Source organism: Pholcus phalangioides, unplaced genomic scaffold (genome assembly GCF_987345545.1).
Source record: "Pholcus phalangioides strain wild (caught in Gottingen) unplaced genomic scaffold, Ppha-v1.0 ptg000011l_1, whole genome shotgun sequence".
NCBI classification, from domain to species: Eukaryota; Metazoa; Arthropoda; class Arachnida; order Araneae; family Pholcidae; genus Pholcus; species Pholcus phalangioides.
Window position 1 is genome coordinate 62,554,973 of NW_028301604.1, and position 17,891 is coordinate 62,572,863.

General features: G+C 35.2%; 1 protein-coding gene across 17 annotated transcripts in view; it reads right to left on the reverse strand.

Moving 5' to 3' along the window:
- Positions 1 to 17,891, reverse strand: part of LOC149080678 (uncharacterized) — a 312,101-nt gene that overhangs the window by 285,897 nt on the left and 8,313 nt on the right. Inside the window, exon 1 of one of the 17 annotated variants that reach the window (XM_089239875.1) lies at positions 16,159 to 16,414. The exons of 15 other annotated variants lie outside the window; for them this stretch is intronic. In XM_089239875.1, the coding sequence (XP_089096001.1) occupies positions 16,159 to 16,269 (111 nt within the window). In that variant the 5' untranslated portion in view covers positions 16,270 to 16,414. Of the gene's footprint in view, positions 1 to 2,031; positions 2,415 to 16,158; positions 16,415 to 17,891 lie in introns of those variants that run through there. One more of the 17 variants, XM_089239886.1, reaches the window with a different exon arrangement.

The following is a 17,891-nucleotide window of genomic DNA, read 5'->3' on the forward strand; positions in this document are numbered from 1 at the left end:
TTTTATTCTCGGTCTTTGCGGCAATTAAAACAGGACGCAAATGGCAGAGGGAAAAAAGTGGATGATAAATGATACCCAGAGAACACATTCACACAGTTCAGAATGTAATGCAGAATAAATCATGAATGTATATGATTTATGATAAGATACGCGCTCAAAGTACCAAAGGATGTTTAGAGATGTCGCGAGTTTGATACGCGGTTCGTCCTTATCAAAGTTTCCTGACACACAGGGGTACGACAGAAACGGTGACATGACCGCAGAAAAAGATTACTACTGCAGAGCGTCCCACATCGAGGATAGCGCACCAAGCACTCGCTGAGTATAAAAAAAAGACTGCCGTTCGAAATCGGCAATAAATTGTAGGTCTCGGTCTAAAATAGTCCTCGTGTGCAGAAAATGACAGTGGCTTGACTAAAATGGTGAAATGCATGTATGAATTTACGAGTGTGTAAAGCCGGGATTACACTATAAAAGTTTAACAAAAGATCTTTTACAAAACTTGAAAAATGCAACCAATAATCAGTAATCAGATCGGTTACATTCGAGCGAATGTAACCAATAGGCTTGTTGGCTATTTTTTTCAAGTTTTATAAAGGATCTTTTATGATACTTTTATAGTATAATCCTGGCCTTAAGACCGGGATTACACTATAAAAGTTTTGTAAAAAGTGCTTGCATAAAACTTGAAAAATACAACTAATAAGCTGATCGGTTACATTCGAACAAATGCAACCGATCAGTTTATTGGTTGTATTTTTCAAGTTTCATAAAAACACTATAAAAGTTTAATAGAAGATTCTTTTTACAAAAATAAAAATAAAAACTAATATCATTGTTTACATTAGAACAAATGCAGTCGATAACCTTATTGGTTGAATTTCCAAGTTTTTTAAAGAACTTTCATAAAACTTTTATAGTGTGATCCATACACTATAAGTTTGATAAAAGATCTTTTACAAAACTTGAAAAACAACCAATAAGCATATCGGTTACATTTGCTAAAATGTAAGCTTGAGATATAGTAGTGATTCATAGACTGAATAAAACTAAACTTTTTAATTACAAATACCGAATCTAAGGCCACAACAAGCATATCGCCAATTTGATTCGATGCATTACAGTACTATCGAAACAATTATTATTTTCTATTTAGTATTTCCTGTATTATTTTCGTGTTCAATGTAAATTAAACAAAAGGTTATACCTTGTAACCAACACTATATAAACCAGTGTTTCTCAACCTTTTTCAGGCCATGGCCCCTTCGAACCACATTTTCTTCTCTTGCCCAGTCCCCCACCTGTCCTCATCAAAGAACGAGATCCTTTCAACTTATCGAATTGAATTTAATCAAAACTATATAAAAAACGAACAAAAATTTTATAAATAATATCATTCTCTGGAAACCTGAGTCATGCATGGATCCAGAAGGTGTGTGATCGTTCCTCCCAAGAGCCGAATTATATGGGGAGAAAAGTCTAAAATACTGGAAAACCCAATGAACCTACGCAATAAATCGAACCTCCAACACATCACCCCGAGTCCGCGCCTGCTCTGGGGTAAAGTTCAATGAGCTTCCTTCCTGTGAGGGTTCTAAAAAATGCCTGGCCGTCTAAACATCATGGGTCCTCGGACAAAGTGATGTTCTCAGGCCTCATACTCGTACATAGCTGGAAGTAACAGCTTACATATTTACATACACACATTCGAAAATCATAGTACCAGATCTTTTAATGTAGGGCCTCCCTCCTATGAATATGAGGCCCACATAGGTTAAGATGACCCTGGTTCTATGGACAGCTCTGCTTTATTCTGAAAGTAGTCACATTTTTTCCCACTTGAAAGCTTTATTTCTTCACAGCTCTCTGCGGCCCGCCCCTTCATCACTTGTCGTGCCCCCCCCCCATCTGATTTTCACTCGTGGCCCCCTTCGAACATCCCAGGACCTCAAGAAGGGCCCCCAGGTTGAGAACCACTGCTGTAAAAGATGGAAATTGTACAAAAATGATCATAAAAAATTTTGAACTTACTATAGATTCTGCAAGTACCATGACTTCATCTGTTATAATTGAAACCACTGAATGCACTAGAGTAGGTCTTGTCAAATGGTTTAAAAATCAAACATTTCTTTCGGTCTACGATACGTACATAAAAAGCCAGAACGAGTCTGAAACCCGTCAATGTCTTGTGTTTGATAGATAGTGTATATGAATACAGCACCTTCCCTCTTTCGCCTCAAGGCGAGGTATTGATGTTACTATCGATACAAAAGATTTGATAACGTCACATTCAAAATTGTGATTCAAAGTGCTGACAAGTTATTAGAATCGAATGAAAGAAAAAGTGATTTCGCACGTTGCACGCCGAAATCCATGTAATAACAAGCGTTAGCGTCCTACTAACTGTCAGCTTTCGCGGGCTTAAGTCAACTACTACTACGACTAGGAGGAGGAGAGAAAAGTTTCGCGGCTGCTCAATGAGGGACTGTATTTTAAATACCAGTTTTAAAACAAAGGAGCACGAAATAATAAGTTCTTTTCAAAACGATACACGCAAATGCAATCGTTTCTCGTGCATTCCTTTACACATTCTTGCGGTAAGAGTATGCATAAGTACAGTGATATCTCGGATTATAAATTTTTCGGTTAACCAAGATTTTTTTAAAGTTTTTTTTAAAGTTTTTTTTGTGTGCCTTGGGTTAGAATAAGAATTCGGCATTCCAGTTGATATGGATGCATGCGCTAACATAAAACAGCCGCGTCGTGAGCTAAATTTTCGTGCCAATCAAAATGAATCCAATGAGTAGCTGTCGCTTAAGCCAGATTAATTTATTTCCACTTCGGAATCGCTTTCGAGACACACGTCTCTATCAGAAAGATTTTTAGCCATTTCATGTGAAATGAATGATTAAGCTGAGAGAAAATGCATTGAAAAGGGGGGGGGGGAAAGCCTCGGACTTGAATGTTTTTAGTGCATGCGGTGAGTCTCTAAAAAAGCTAAATAGTTTGCACATTCTAGGAACTTGTTTTCTATCTGCATATGTATGAGTGAGAGAAATTAGCTAACTATACGTATCACATAGCACACCGCCTCACACACGTTTTTTTTCACTATGGCTCACGAACGCGATTGATTAGCGTACATAGTGTAAAATAAAAGATATGTTCAGTATCTCATCCTCCTATAAATCCTACTTTAACCACTCATGAAGTTGTTTATCTAAGCCTTCGGCCAGTATTTGTAATTTTTACAATGCTCGGTGTTTTATGAAGCTTATCTTCAAATTTTGGGCCGTTTCTTGAACGATTTAAACGATTTTCCGTAGAAGCCTGTTAAAAATCACATTTCGGTTAACGAACGTGATTCCGGGCGAACTATAGCCGTTAGCCGAGGTATCACTATGTATGCAATTACCGGTCCTTTCATGTATTTTTTATATTTCATTTTATCCTGTGTGTTTAGACTATGTGTCTCAGTATTTGAAGTAGTGTATCACGGTCCTGATAATGATGCTTTTTTTGGAAAACTTATGAGGTTGCGGGTAAGGTCGATTTCACTGTAAAGACATTAAAAAAAATGTTACTCTTAAAAACTTCTTCACCGAAAAAGTTAAATTTAACCATACAGATAAAACTGAAATTATTTAGGAAATAAATTTCCAGACCCTTTTAAAGAGAGGAGGAGATCAACAACAAGCGCGCGCGCTATGAGAGCACATGTATAGCAAGAAAAAGTTTCCACTTGAGAAAATAATTATATATAGGTATTTTTATTCATTGTGATAAAATTCTGGATATTATCTATATCCTATATTTACTTTGCGAGTTTTAGGTTTTAGTCGATCCACATTAGTGTTTCTTTCGTTGTTATGGTTAATGTTATCGGAGAAACAACCGACGCAAAACATTTTTATTTGCATCCGATATTCCTAGTCAAAATTCAACCTCAACTAATTTAAAAATTATTATATACATATAAATAAGCCGAGATATATGCTCATAAAAATGGCTGAAAGACCTCCAATACACGTTTGATTCTTTTGTTATCATGAAGAAAAATGATAAAAAAAAAGGCTCATTCTCTCTCACCTTCGTTTGCACGAGCACGAAAGTACGCTTAAAAAAAAAGTGCCTCACGCAAACTTAATAGGAGAATGATGTCATCAAAATAGCGTAGGCTCTAAGTTCTAATCGATATTTAGGGGTTAATAGCCTCGTAGGGAAAAAAAGAAGACATTTTTTTATGAGCTCTTCACCGAATTGTACCATGGAGAGAGAGCTAACTCGCTGTGTTTGAACACTGTAGGTACAAGCATGAAATCCAATAACCTGATATAAAGTGAAAAAACTTCAAATTTGATGTATTTATATTTATACTGTACATAGAGTCAAACTCGGTTATAACAACATCTCAGCAAAAACGTCAATAAATAATTGGAAAACCGGGATTTATTCCCATCGAGAATAATGTTAATGGACCTTGCTTATAACGTCGATAATAACGCAACTATCTCGGATATACCGACACATTTTTGGTCGCTTTCGTTTGTTTTTAAGGAATTTTCTCTAGAGATTCCTAGACTTATAACTCATTGCATCGAGGGAATGTTTGTTGTTCTATCGATACTTAACGATTACATGTTTAACGTTCCAACTTGCTCATTGATATGCCCCGTATTTTAACGTAATTTTACCTTTCTCGGCATTTTTTTAAATGTTTCATATTTTCCTCCGTCTTTTAATGTTCATTTTAATTCATAATCTTTATTAAAATTGGAGGTGAAGATAATTTGCATAAAAAATTATATTTTAATGAATATGACTATAAATATAAATATTCGTTTTACATTATATATATATATATATATTTTCTTTTTTCTGTGAAATGCATTTTAATTCACTGCAGATTTTCTGCAGCACTTTAATTCCTCCTAATGTGTATATAGAAATGTCCTCTCTACTTGTCAACATAGTCAATACAAGATTCATAGAAAGACTGTTTATTTGTGGACTAAAATAACCACAAATAACCAGTCTTTCAATGAATCTTGTATCCTAATGTGTATTTATAAGCAAGAATTGGTGATTTCACAGACAACTTGCAACATTTTTGGTGAGGATCGGAGGTGTCCTGTATTTACTATCCCAATTCCTCGTATTTTTCTCGATAAAATACGGTTACTTTAATCATATTGAAATAACAATTTCATGCATATATTATTCGATTACATCTGATAGAAATTTTTCATTAAAAAAATCTCAGAACGACAACATCAGTCGTGAAAATGCTTTCCAATTCGAATTTCGTAATATTATAACTGATAGACTAAATTATTTGCTCGTTGCAAAAGTGGTAACTCATAATTACGTGCAGCAATACTATTCTGAGATAATGTCATAACGTGACTATTATTCTCATGATCATGAGTGAGATATGAGTGTTTTGTGAATTACAAGGGGGGGACAGAGAACAAGCGAAATATGCAATACATATTCAGTTTTTATTTTTAGTTTGTATGAATGTCCCCATTAGTTCTTTATTGAGGAATTGAAAAGAAAGACCGCATGTACCACCTGCCGAGTGATCTCATACTGCTTAATTCGACGGGCATTTCTAATTCCGTCTGGAAAATATGGCAGCCGTTTGCATCAATTCATTATGGTACTTATTGTGGACGTGGATATTCTTTTTACTAGAATATATTGCTGTGTGTCTTTATTCAGTTTATTTTACGACAAAGAATGCATGCTGATCGGGAACAAAGAGATTTTCGCTAATTGCTCGCTGTTGGCGATGGGTCCTTCGTTTTTAGTTTTCATTGAAAAAACGGGAAAAAAGTGTTTTTTGTCTGATTGGATTTAAACCCAATTGATGTATAATACGCATATAATGCCTATAGAGGTATAGAAAAATCTCTTTGACATGACAACAACTTACGAATAGAGAGAGCTAAAACACTATTCAACTTAAATACGAATTCCAGGCACGGCAGTTTATTCTGTTGATGTTCTCTGTGATGATCCCGAGTGGGAGATGAATATTGGAAAGCCATTGGACTTTCAACACATAACTTTCATACGTACAAATTTTAGATCAAGTTAAAAATATTGATGGGAATTTTTTAATTTCATAAAGGAAAACCTACATTTTGATATCAATGTTTTTTTGAAAGACGTGTTTTTCAGAAATATTGGTTCCAATTAACCACTATTTTATATATTTGCATGCAAAATGGCACTCCGACTTACGCGTTTAGTGTTGGTCTCACTTATCACGTAACTCCAGGGTATTACTGCTGTATAATGTTATAAAGGGGGTTTATCGTAGCAAAGGATCGTTGTATCAAGAGGATTTTAATATTAAACTAAAGGCAATTCCAAACAAGATTTGAAAAATATCTCTATAAGTAAGTTTATCGTTATATCGAGTGTCGTTGTACTGAGGTTTTACTGTATTTCAGATCAAAGGGACCTTCCTACTCACCCTGTATATGCATCTTAGCTGTATGTTTTTATCAACAAAAAAATCATTTCATTTCCTTCTCTCTTTTTTTTTGTCTTGATATTTCCGTAAATACACTCATACCGGAAAACAGAAATATCAAATGACTCCTTCCTCCTAGTCATTAGTATTGAAACGATAAAAGTAACATAAATATAAAATTTCAAGTTCTATCTTCGTGATCTTCCCATGACATTTCCTACCTGATGCGAAAAGAATTATTATTTTTTCTACTCTCTGACTGTGGAAAAACAAGCAGTCGTTGTTTTGACTAACGTCGTTGTGGATGACGACCAAGACATACGAGGGAATAGATCAGCAACATTCAGCCAGCTGATGCTGATCATTTCCTGTCTGGGTGTTCTAATTGAGGGATGGATGCTCACGATTACGAATTCCAGGCACGGCAGTTTATTCTGTTGATGTTCTCTGTGATGACCCCGAGTGGGAGATGAATATTGGAAAACCATTGGAAAGCAAGGTCGTTTCTTATTCACCAATGACATCACGAAAAACGATGCTGGAGCTCGAAATTGCGCAACACCGCCTACGCATATAATACCAGCCTCGATTTTTACGTAATATAATCGAGATCTACGTTTCGCCATTTCGCAAACCGATCAACAAGCGGGAGACTGTTTATCAACTGGATTTTGACATCGCCAGATTTTCTACGTACATGTTGGTTAGCTATTGCACGCTAAAATAATATTTTATTTGTAGGATACCTTGAGAAAATAGTACAAAAAAAATTTAAATTAATTATTCCACTTAACCGACTATGGAAAAAAATATTATTTTCTGATGATCTAGCTCGTAGAAACAAATGGTAAATTAAAAGAAAAATGTATAAAACATTTTAAACTATTAAATAAGAATTCATTTATGTATTCATTGATCATTTACACGACATGTAGATTGAATAGCTCGTGTAGATTTTTCTATGTAGGTGTGCGCTAACGCTGCAAATTATCAAAGCTGCTCTCAGGTTCCCTGGCCAATACTTAAAGGGGAGGGGGTGCTTATATTAATTAACTATTAAATTTATAATGAAAGAAAATGAAGTTGCTCATGGGTCACCAGCTAGGTCTGAATCGGGCGAATGCTTAAGGTGCAACCGCACTTGGCTGCAAAATTTGAGTTACAGTAAAATGTGATTAAAACACTCATACATTGACTACGTATTCGAAAATTCTAATAATTCATTGGTATGCTATGTGAAAAATATGTGTCTAACATCTTATCATCAAAGACATGCATAAAGAAACCCAAACAAAATCAAAATAAATCAAGGGGTTCTCAAACTGTGCGCCTCCAACCTTCGTCAGGGGCACCGTGAAACGGCGGTCTTGACAAAGGTTTTTCGAGGACACTCTTTCTTAAACTGCTCTGGGGAGCCACGGAAATGCATTGATTAGGAAAAGTGGCACCGCGGGTGGAAAAGGTTTGAGAACCTCTGAAATAAATGATTTATTATATAATATAAATAAGGCCGATCCTAGACAAAAGACCTGTCTTTACCTTCTAAAAGCCATACATAAAGAGATATTATAGAATATATAGGACAGCAAAAAGCATTCTCACCTATTCCCGGCCATGGCCCTCAGACTAAAACTATTGGAAAAATTCAACCGAGTTCTTACATCCATCCCGAATATACTCTCGCGTACCATATCTATAATTCTATAATGAGTGCGTTTTCACTGCAATCATCATATCATATCCGCTCCCAAATACGTTAAAATACTCATGAAATGTTCGTTTTATTTGAAACAATTCTCGCTCCAATGAGGCAATAAATATAAATTTTTCACTAATATTTCTGAATAGTCAAGAATGTAAACTGATAAAAAAAAACTTTTATAGAACAGAAAGAATTGGCTCATGCAAACAATATGACGATCCTTGATATATAGCCTACATTTTATTTTATTCGACGTAACCTGACTGACTGTAATAACGTGCTCGAATTTTTTTAAATGTCTTTTTTAAGATCCCGATGAGAATCAGCATAAAATCATGTGTAACGGCCTAGAAGAGGTATATGCAAAATGTCTATATCCCTCTCTACCCATATATTCTAGGAAACTGGCGGAACGGTCACGGTCAAAAGACCAAAAAGCTTGCTTGCGGAGAACAATAATATCCGTTTTTTCTTTATTTTATTTTTAATATTAGATTCTTTTCATTTTTTTATCTTCTATTTGTTAGGCTGGAACTCAACTAAGAGATATCTTCGAGTTTAATGAAAAACATTGAACAGAGGGTGGAGAATAAACTGCTAAGTTCAACGTTTTCCAAAACTGGCTCAGGGCTCACTGAACTCGTCTGTTCTAACAAAAGAAATGCACAGCATAAGCTTGATTCAGATACCTCATGCTGTGAGATTTGTTTGTTTATGGAACAGTCCAGCCGAGAGGCGGAAAACCCCCTAAAGAATAATGAAAGAATTCGCTGGGTGGAGGATCAGTTTGTTGCACTGTTTTCTCTGAGAATGGACCAGTCAGGGATGGTGATCACCTGAAGTAGTTCACCCCGTCTACGTAACTAAAAAAAAGAAAAACCTACTGTATTATTTCTCACTATAGAAAAGTCACACGCCACTGCTTTGAGTTTCAAGTGCGATGAATGGATACTTACGGAGAGAGAGAAAGAGGGAACACTTGCAATGCTATTATTAGCCGAAAACTGAAGCTCAAGTACTACACGCCATCTTTCTTTTAGATTATTGGTGGCTGTTTTTTCTAGTTTCCCACCGTCAAACACTAACGCCTTTTTATGAATCAATTGGAAATTGTTCACGATATTGTTCATCGCGAATTCCGCAAGTTAAGCGGGAATTTTTTTTATTGTTTTCGTAAAAAAATGTTCTTAAATTCTGTGAAGTTACTAAGACTAACTGAAGAGCCAGTTGCAAAACCATCTTCGTTTTTTTCAATTTTTTATGGGAACGAATCCGGGTTCGGGCATGGATGATGCACAGATCTTTCAGGAAAACGTATTAAATAAAAAAGAAGTTTTTTAAAAATGATAGAAAATGATTTCAGTGAACTTTAGTACTTGATATGAGGTATAGTACAGTACTTTCAATTTTCACACTATATCCACACTGGTATTTGCATAAACTAAAAGAGGATATTTATCATAAATGGACAATCATGAAATCTCTATATAATAACCGAAAATATAGAACTACTTGGTTCTTGCCCCAGGCTCTTCAATTCCATTCTACCAATGCAACAAGCTCTTGAACGAAAGTCATTTTTCATCATTGGAGCTTGATTTTCAATTTTATGCGTTTTGGAGTAAAACAACATCAATAATACATATACTTGGAATGTTCAAAAATGATGGAAAATATCTACACAAAAATATGCGCTTACTATAAAAAAAATAATCTGTCGAACAATGAAATCAACTTTCCATTCAAGGCCTCTGTTTGAGCCCGCGTCTTGTCGGCCCACCCATTAAAATGCCTCTGAAATTTCGGAAAAATTGCAATGCATCTCTAAATACACTATCTGAATACTAAAATATTTTTATGTTAAATTTTAGTAATATAAATTTGAATTTAAAAGACAGCGTTTAATTATAAAAGAAATTGAATGAAAACGAAACTGAGCAAATCAAATTTAGTTTTGAAAATAATAATCATAATAGTTTAATTGAAAGGAATATGTATTTAAGGATCGAAATTGTATATGCATTCCAATATTTCGAAATCTTAAAATTTCGAACTCGTGGTTTTATGTGCACTGTTTTTTTTATATCGCATTTCATAATATACAATAATCGTTCGCGGCATTTTAATTCATAAAAGAAACGAGAACTTCACCTGTGTCGCCATCTGTACGCATTGTAATTAACTATGAAAATTCGCAAAATTTGAGGGATGATGAAATATCACTTGCTTCAAAATACAGTAAACGCTCTTTATAACGACCAGGGCCGCAACTAGGGGAAGCAGGCGGGTCTCGTGTCCCGGTCGCTGGACCAGAGGGGGCGCAAATTTTATTCTCAAACCTCTCCTTCAACATTAAAAGGGGGCGCCAAAATGCGCACTTGCCCCGGGTGACCAAACATCTAGTTGCGGCCCTGACGCGACCTGCAAAGACCATACAACGTCCGAACTCGGCTCTGTCTCATTCCTCATTTGCAAAGCAATGGACAAAATCTGTCAAAGTGTTTCATATTGACCCTATTATACTATTCGAGAATTTGGTACGTAAAGTACTCGCACACAATTAATTATTACACACACAATTTTATTATTATTCTCTGACCAGGGACATTTTCATTGCACTTGCTTCTATTAAAAATATATATAATTTTATTCAATCTCAATGTGTAGTAATTCTATTTACCCTCTCATCGTCATTAGTGATACATTTCGTCTTTTTTGAAAGCTTTTTATTTCAGCAATGTGACAAGCCCAGATATTATATAAAGCTGATTTCTCAATGAAGCACACATTTTCCTATACTCTTATTTTACACCTGCTGTAAATCGGAAAGAAGCTTAATTCATAAGAAAAAAGATGATACATTTTAAAGGGTGTTTAGTGATTCTTTTCAAACTTTCCATGTAATGATCTCCCAATATAACGTTCGTTTTTCAGAATGGTAAGCCAGAGATCAACCCTATATATTTTTTAAATTTCTAAACTATAAATTTACTGGAAAATCAATATAAAAAGCCCGTAAAAATTCGTTGCCTATTGGCTCTGGACCTCAGGTAGTCGATTTTAAAGACGTTATGCCAAAAATAGTTATTTTCAGATGAAAAAAGATCAAGTAACGCACAAAGACGATAAAACACTATAAAGGAGAAAAGGGATCAAGTGTTTTATTCTTCAGTAGCGTTAATTTAGCCTCTTAGAAATGTCACATCCGATCAATAATAATTTGCTGCCTCTCTATTCATGTTGATGTGTGTCAACATATGGGATTTTTTTCTCAGATTCTGTTATTTTATATTATTAGAGGGGTTTTTTTTATATTAAACATACACGTTTTTACCTCTCGCGGAAATTCAAAAAATTCTGGAGAATATTTTTTTGGGGTTTGTCAATTTATTCACGCGTTTAACTTTCGATAATTTGATTAATCATTTTGTCAGGTCACTGTCATTTTATGCACACGAGGAAGAATCAGATCTATAATTTAAAGTACATTTAGAACGGCTTTTTCTTCAACTAGCAGATTAATGCGCGTGAGCTTTCGCGATAGTCTCGATGTCCACATAAGCCATGTGGATAAGAATTATTTTCGTTTTTGAGGTGAAAAATTATGTTTTTTTTTGCGATGAATAACGAACACCAAACTGACGGGAGACGAAGCATCTAAAGCTCCATAGAACGAGTAAAGTGACGAAATTTCCCATTTTTCGGTAACAATTCCCAATTTACTGCAACAAATTTCAGTTTTATAGTAAGGATTTTTACGGTCTGTATCCGAATCCCAGTTAGAACATGGCTGTATTTGTTTCCAGCCATTTGGAATCTTTTTTAAACCGTAGGTCCCCAGTGTCCTCACGGTCTAATACGGTGGTCATTAACCAGGAATCCTTAGAAAGGTTTCAGAGGGTCCGTGAGATAGGATGAGAAAGCAATTAACTTGTTTTTGCAATGATGAATATTATTCTGGGAAGTTACCTATGGTCTCCATCTTATAGAAGACCCTGGCTTTCATCTCACTGGCAAAGGGGCCCCTGACCATCGTCTTATTAGCAGAAAAGGTTCGTGGAACACAAGGGGTTAAGAACCCTCTTTGTAATAGGACCTGATAGCGAAAGATGACCGCGTGATATAAGTCACGAAACTGGTAGAAATCGAAGTCAACGATTTTATAATGATAAAATGGCATGAATTTTTATTTTAATTTGAATAATTTTGATTTTTTTTTAGTTGACTATTCTGTTTTCCATACTAATTTTTACTAGCATTTACCAGAATGGGTCGTTTTTGATTTACTCCTTGGTAAATTTTTCTCATTTTTTTTGTACTGTTATATGATAACAATAAATTTGATTTGATTTGAAAAAAAAAATTATTGAAATTTATAAATATACTACGTCATTACTATTTCAGTGTAGTTATTCTTTCAGTAAGTAAAAGTACTATCAACATCTTTTCTTGCTACTCCAAGTATCAATCAATTATTTTAAATCAATAATACAACAATGCCTGCTCATATAAAGACTTCTGATAAAAAGTATTCCATAATGTAATGAATTTATGACAAAACTTGGCATTTTAAAAAAGCAAAGAAAATATACCCTCTACTAACGTTTGAATAAAAAAAATACCTTTTTACTGAGAGTGTTGTCGTCAGGCAAAGCAACTTCTGGGAATCTTGAACGTACAGATGAAATCGTCAAGATCTTGTATAGTGAAGATTTCATGGCTGTTAATTTGCAATTAACATTAGCACGCGAATTCAAACACGTTGATTATAGTCGATGTTTTGCGTGGAAATTCTGGTTAGTATCCAAGGAGATCTGATTTTTTTACGTTTTGGCTGATTGACCCGTTACATATAACAGTGATATCGCAATGAGCTGACGATTCCATATTTTCATGTTTGACTTTCCTTTATACGAAACAAGTTTCGTGTCACTGTGTTGAAAATGACAGTTCAATTTCATGGAACATATCAAATTGGTGGATGGATAAATGTTTACCGAGCAAAAATGAAAACGTATTAAAAACCTTTATGCTTATTCATTAGCGTTGCTTATGAAACCACCTGATGATTTCGGAGCAACAAGATGAGAATTTTTTCCATTCGGGTTGAACCGTGTGTTTCCTATAGGGAGTCGCATCGTGCCATTGGCTGCAGTTAGCGTTACCGCATGAGAAGACCGTGATTGGGGTTGGCATAGCAACTTGGATGTGGTCATTCATTTCGCTTCTTATTCCTTCTTTTTTCACATTCAACCTATCCTCAAATGATGTTTTACAGTTTACCGCATGAAGCATAAAGAAATTAGTTAGCTTTTATTCTGGAAAAAAAACACGTTCGTTATTAGAATTAAATTTAAAAGTTTTCGGGTTTTTTGGCCGACGTGAAGTAGTAGATTTTATCTTTAGACGTTTCGTTCGCACGAGTGGCGAAACGTCGAAAGACAAAAACTGTACTTCACGTCGACCAAAAAACCCGAAAACTTTTAAATTTAATTCTACTTTACACGATGGCCAGGAAAGCCTTTTTGTTTCATTAAACGTCTGTTATTTGTTGCAACAAAATGAAACGCTTCCCAACTTTAGTTTAAAAAAAAATCAATTTAAATCTGGGTGTGTTGCGTGTGTTCGCTTTAGTTTTTAAAAATACAGTATATGTGTCCGCTATAACAAGTACGGCTTATAACGAGAATCTCGCTATAACGTGATTTGAGAGTGATTTGTCAAATAACTAATGTTAACGTTACAAAAATATTCAGTTAATAGTGAATTGAAAATAATGAAGCTTTCGTTATCACGTAGGCGAAATTCTCCATAAAGAGATAGATTTTTCTTTATGAAAGAACGAATAGCCTTTGCTTGATAGTACTCAGAAAACACCAACATTTTCCTTATACGGAAAATACAAAGCTTCTAATGCATTTCGACACACAGTGGGTGTCGTCTTCAGAGGAAAAAAATATAACCACAAATCACGCTGACCGAGGTTCCCACTTCCGTTGGACACCAAATCTTTGTCTCGTGCTCAGCAGAAAAAAACCATGTCTCTTCACTTCAAACGTCGTGGTCAGAAAGAAGTTGAGCGTTAAGATTTGGTATCAAACCCAAGAGGGATTATCTGTCAGCGTGATTAGTGGTTATATATTTTTCCTTTGAAGACGACACCCACTGTGTCGAAATTCATTAGGAGTTTTGTATTTTCCGCATATTTGCCTTATTCGTTGGTGTTTTCTGACGGGTTTTTTTTCTTTACCTTGAAGAATTGAACTAAAAGCGTAGATTACTATCACATAATCGCAAATGCTCCTCGTATACATGGCTCTGAGATACAATAAATACAATAATCTGAGGAGAAATAAATACAATGTCGGGAGGACACAGATATGATCCATTTTGAAGCAAAAAGAACATTAGCATGAAGAATGGCTGATAAACGGAAAGCAAACTTAGAAAAATAAATTTCCGAAGACAGAAGGACCTGCCACAGACGCAGTTGAGTACGATTGGTTTGTTTCAACAAAAAGCAAGAATTTACCAGTTTCCGACAACGATTCTACGAGAAAAAGCTTGAGAAGCTGCAGAAGAACTCGGTCTCATCAACTTCAAACCTTCAAATGGTTTATTGCAGCGGTTCTCAACCGGTGCTCCGTGTGCACCTCCCAGGGGCTCCGCGGTGACTCGAGGAAAATAAAATGAATCAGTAAATTTGATAGATAAATAAATAAGAGAGGTCTACAAGGTTCTGCCATAAACATTATGTACAAAAAAGGGCTCCACGTATCAAACAGGGCTCCGCCATAGAAATTATATACTTAAAAGGGCTTCGCGAGTCAAAAAAGGTTGAGAACCGCTGGTTTATTGGATCGTTTTTGTGTGCGTCACGAAATTGTATTTAAGAAATCTTGTTTTGGAATGTGATGATGTCAATTATGAAGTGTGCGAAGAATGGAGTAAAAAACTGCTAAAAATTATTGAGGGACATTCAGTCAATGATATATATCGGGGGGGGGGGGGGCAACAGGTAGTCCGCGGCCGCATGAGCCCAATGTTCGAATAATCAGCAAACCCACCAAACAGAGATTGATAATTTTTTCCAAAAGATGCAAATTCATGTACATGGCGAAATGTGACGATTCTATCCGACTTTTGCATCTCCCAGTAACCCAGATATCATAATCAGACAGGGCTTGCTGGACCGGAACTTGTTTAAAATCGTTTCGGAAACGTTGAATAAATCGTGCTAAAAAATTTCCGATTAGTAGAAAGATTCGAACGAGTCCACATAGCCATGGAATTGAGCAGTGATATAATGATTGAGAGAATTTCAATTGTCAAGCCAGTCAGTCAAATTGTTTTGGAAATATTAAATTCTATGCAAAAATGTTTAGAGAGCATTACTGCTGTAAGACAAAAATTAATTTCCCGACTGGAGAGAGATTCCTATGCATTCACTAATATTAGAGGAAAATGATCAAAATTATGATTACAGTACAGATATAGCAGAAATTTTCTACAATTTTCTACTTGACAGAGCAAAAAATTGAAATTCGCTTATAACGAGAAGTCCATTATAATGATAATTTTCCCCGTGATTGTAGAAGCTCTCATTATAAGTGACTTTTACTGTACTCAGCATCTACATTAATTAAAATATGCAATGAAGTGGCAATGGAATCACAGAAATTACGCCGAAAGTCTGGTTTTCCATCAAATAAATGCGAATATATTTGATGAAATAGAAAAAAGATGATGTATATAGATAAAAAATAAAAATAAGAAAAAAACGTAAATTTTAATGATAATTAAAACGAGCTTTTTTTCGGATGTGAAATTCAGAAGGAAAAAACAACTGGGAATGAGTCGATTACCACAAGACAATTGAAATTTCAAATTAACATTTTTGAAATTAATCCTATTACTGATTTTTAAAAATTTATAACCTCTTTTACACAGAAAAAATGACTTCAATACTCACGATATATTTCTGTAAGATGGATCTCTTCATTATCAAAATATCATGACTGCGCTTCAAGGAGAGAAAACGCAAACCATATAAAGAGCGATCTATTTGCGGCTGAAAAGCCATCTCCGTTTTAAATAAAAAATCTTTTTTAAAAATTTTCTAATCATATCCTCCGATACAAAAACCGCGATAAGAAGACGTTAATCACGAGGGAAGAAAAAAAAATGTCCGCATCGAAAATGACCACATGTCTCGGAATGATCCAAAAGGATGACTGAACTTGAGTTGCTTTTTACACGATCGTGCATCAAACATCGGGAAGAAAGAAGAGTCTAGAAATAAAAACGTCTTGTGTTACAGATCTTGTTGATTTCGAGTAGGTAAGTCGAGGTGAAGGCGCTAGAAAAAGAAATGTTCTGGTTCGCAGCCCCGAAGCATCGGAAAACAGCAAAAAATACATCAAGTGTTTTTACGGTAGGTAAACCATGCGTTCTGTATGCGAATGTGTCTAGCAGGGGATCACATGCAATCAATTTGCCCGCTGCTTATCAGATAAAACGGGTATCACAAAAACGTGTTCGACAAAACTTCCAGAAACTAGATACCCTAATATAGTAAATATAAAAAGCAATTCTTTTGTTACCACGTTTAAAAATTTTTTTTTTTTTTTTTTTGGTTTTAGAACTAGAACCATAGAATTTTGCTGCTTTGAAGCCACAATCTATCTTTGACATTTTCTCGCTTTATTCTTTTTATATAATTTAGTACTGACAATTCACTTCTTAGAGAAACAACGTTTTATAAAAAAAAAAGCAGGATGAGGAATTGTGTTGTTTTTTTTCATAAAATGGATGTCCCTTTTTTTATTATTATTTGATCAGAACACTAAATCATTTTTTCAGATGATAGAGTGAATTAGGATTCGCATCTAACATTTAAATGAAGATTGAAAGGTAATAATGAAAATAAACTTAATTGAATCCATCATTGAACTATCACGAATTGAATTACCATAAAATCAAAATTGCTTATTATCAAGAAAAGGTCACTTGTAAAATTAGCCAATTGGACTATGAAAAAAGAATTTTATGGTACACAGAGGTTGACCAGTTAAAGGACTACCGAGTTGCAAGATGTTCGTCTTCCACGGGTTCAAATTCGGGCATACAACATCAGAAACAAGTTCTTTACATACCGATCCTGGGGTGACCACCGATAGATGGCGCTTTCATTTCCCACCCAACTCCACTGGTTGGAAATCGCCGTATGGCGATATATGACCGGAGTTGGTGTGCGGTAGTCAACGGACTTATATAAGCGTTGCCACCGATAAAGAGATATAGTAGACTCTCGCTAATCCCCCCAGCACATATCAGACCAGCGTGTGCCCGATTACTGGAAGTTAGTTGAAACAGCCTATTTGAATGACACAGTAAACGCCGCTTATTAGAATTACGAATAATGCTACCGTTCGAGTATTGTTATCACTTTTGCAATGTACGAAACGGACCGATATCATAACATGGGAAAAATTCGTTTATAAGAATTTCGATTTACGTTGTCAAAATTTTTTTCCGTGAATTTTTCCCCCATTTTGAAGCTAAGGTAAAACCAGACTTTATTTCCCGATAAATTATCCTCATCAATCTGTAGGAGGTCAGAAGCTGTACTCTTTCCTTGTCGACAATGTTTCCATATTCGATTGACAATTGTCTTTGGACAGTAGTAGCCGCTGTAATACATAT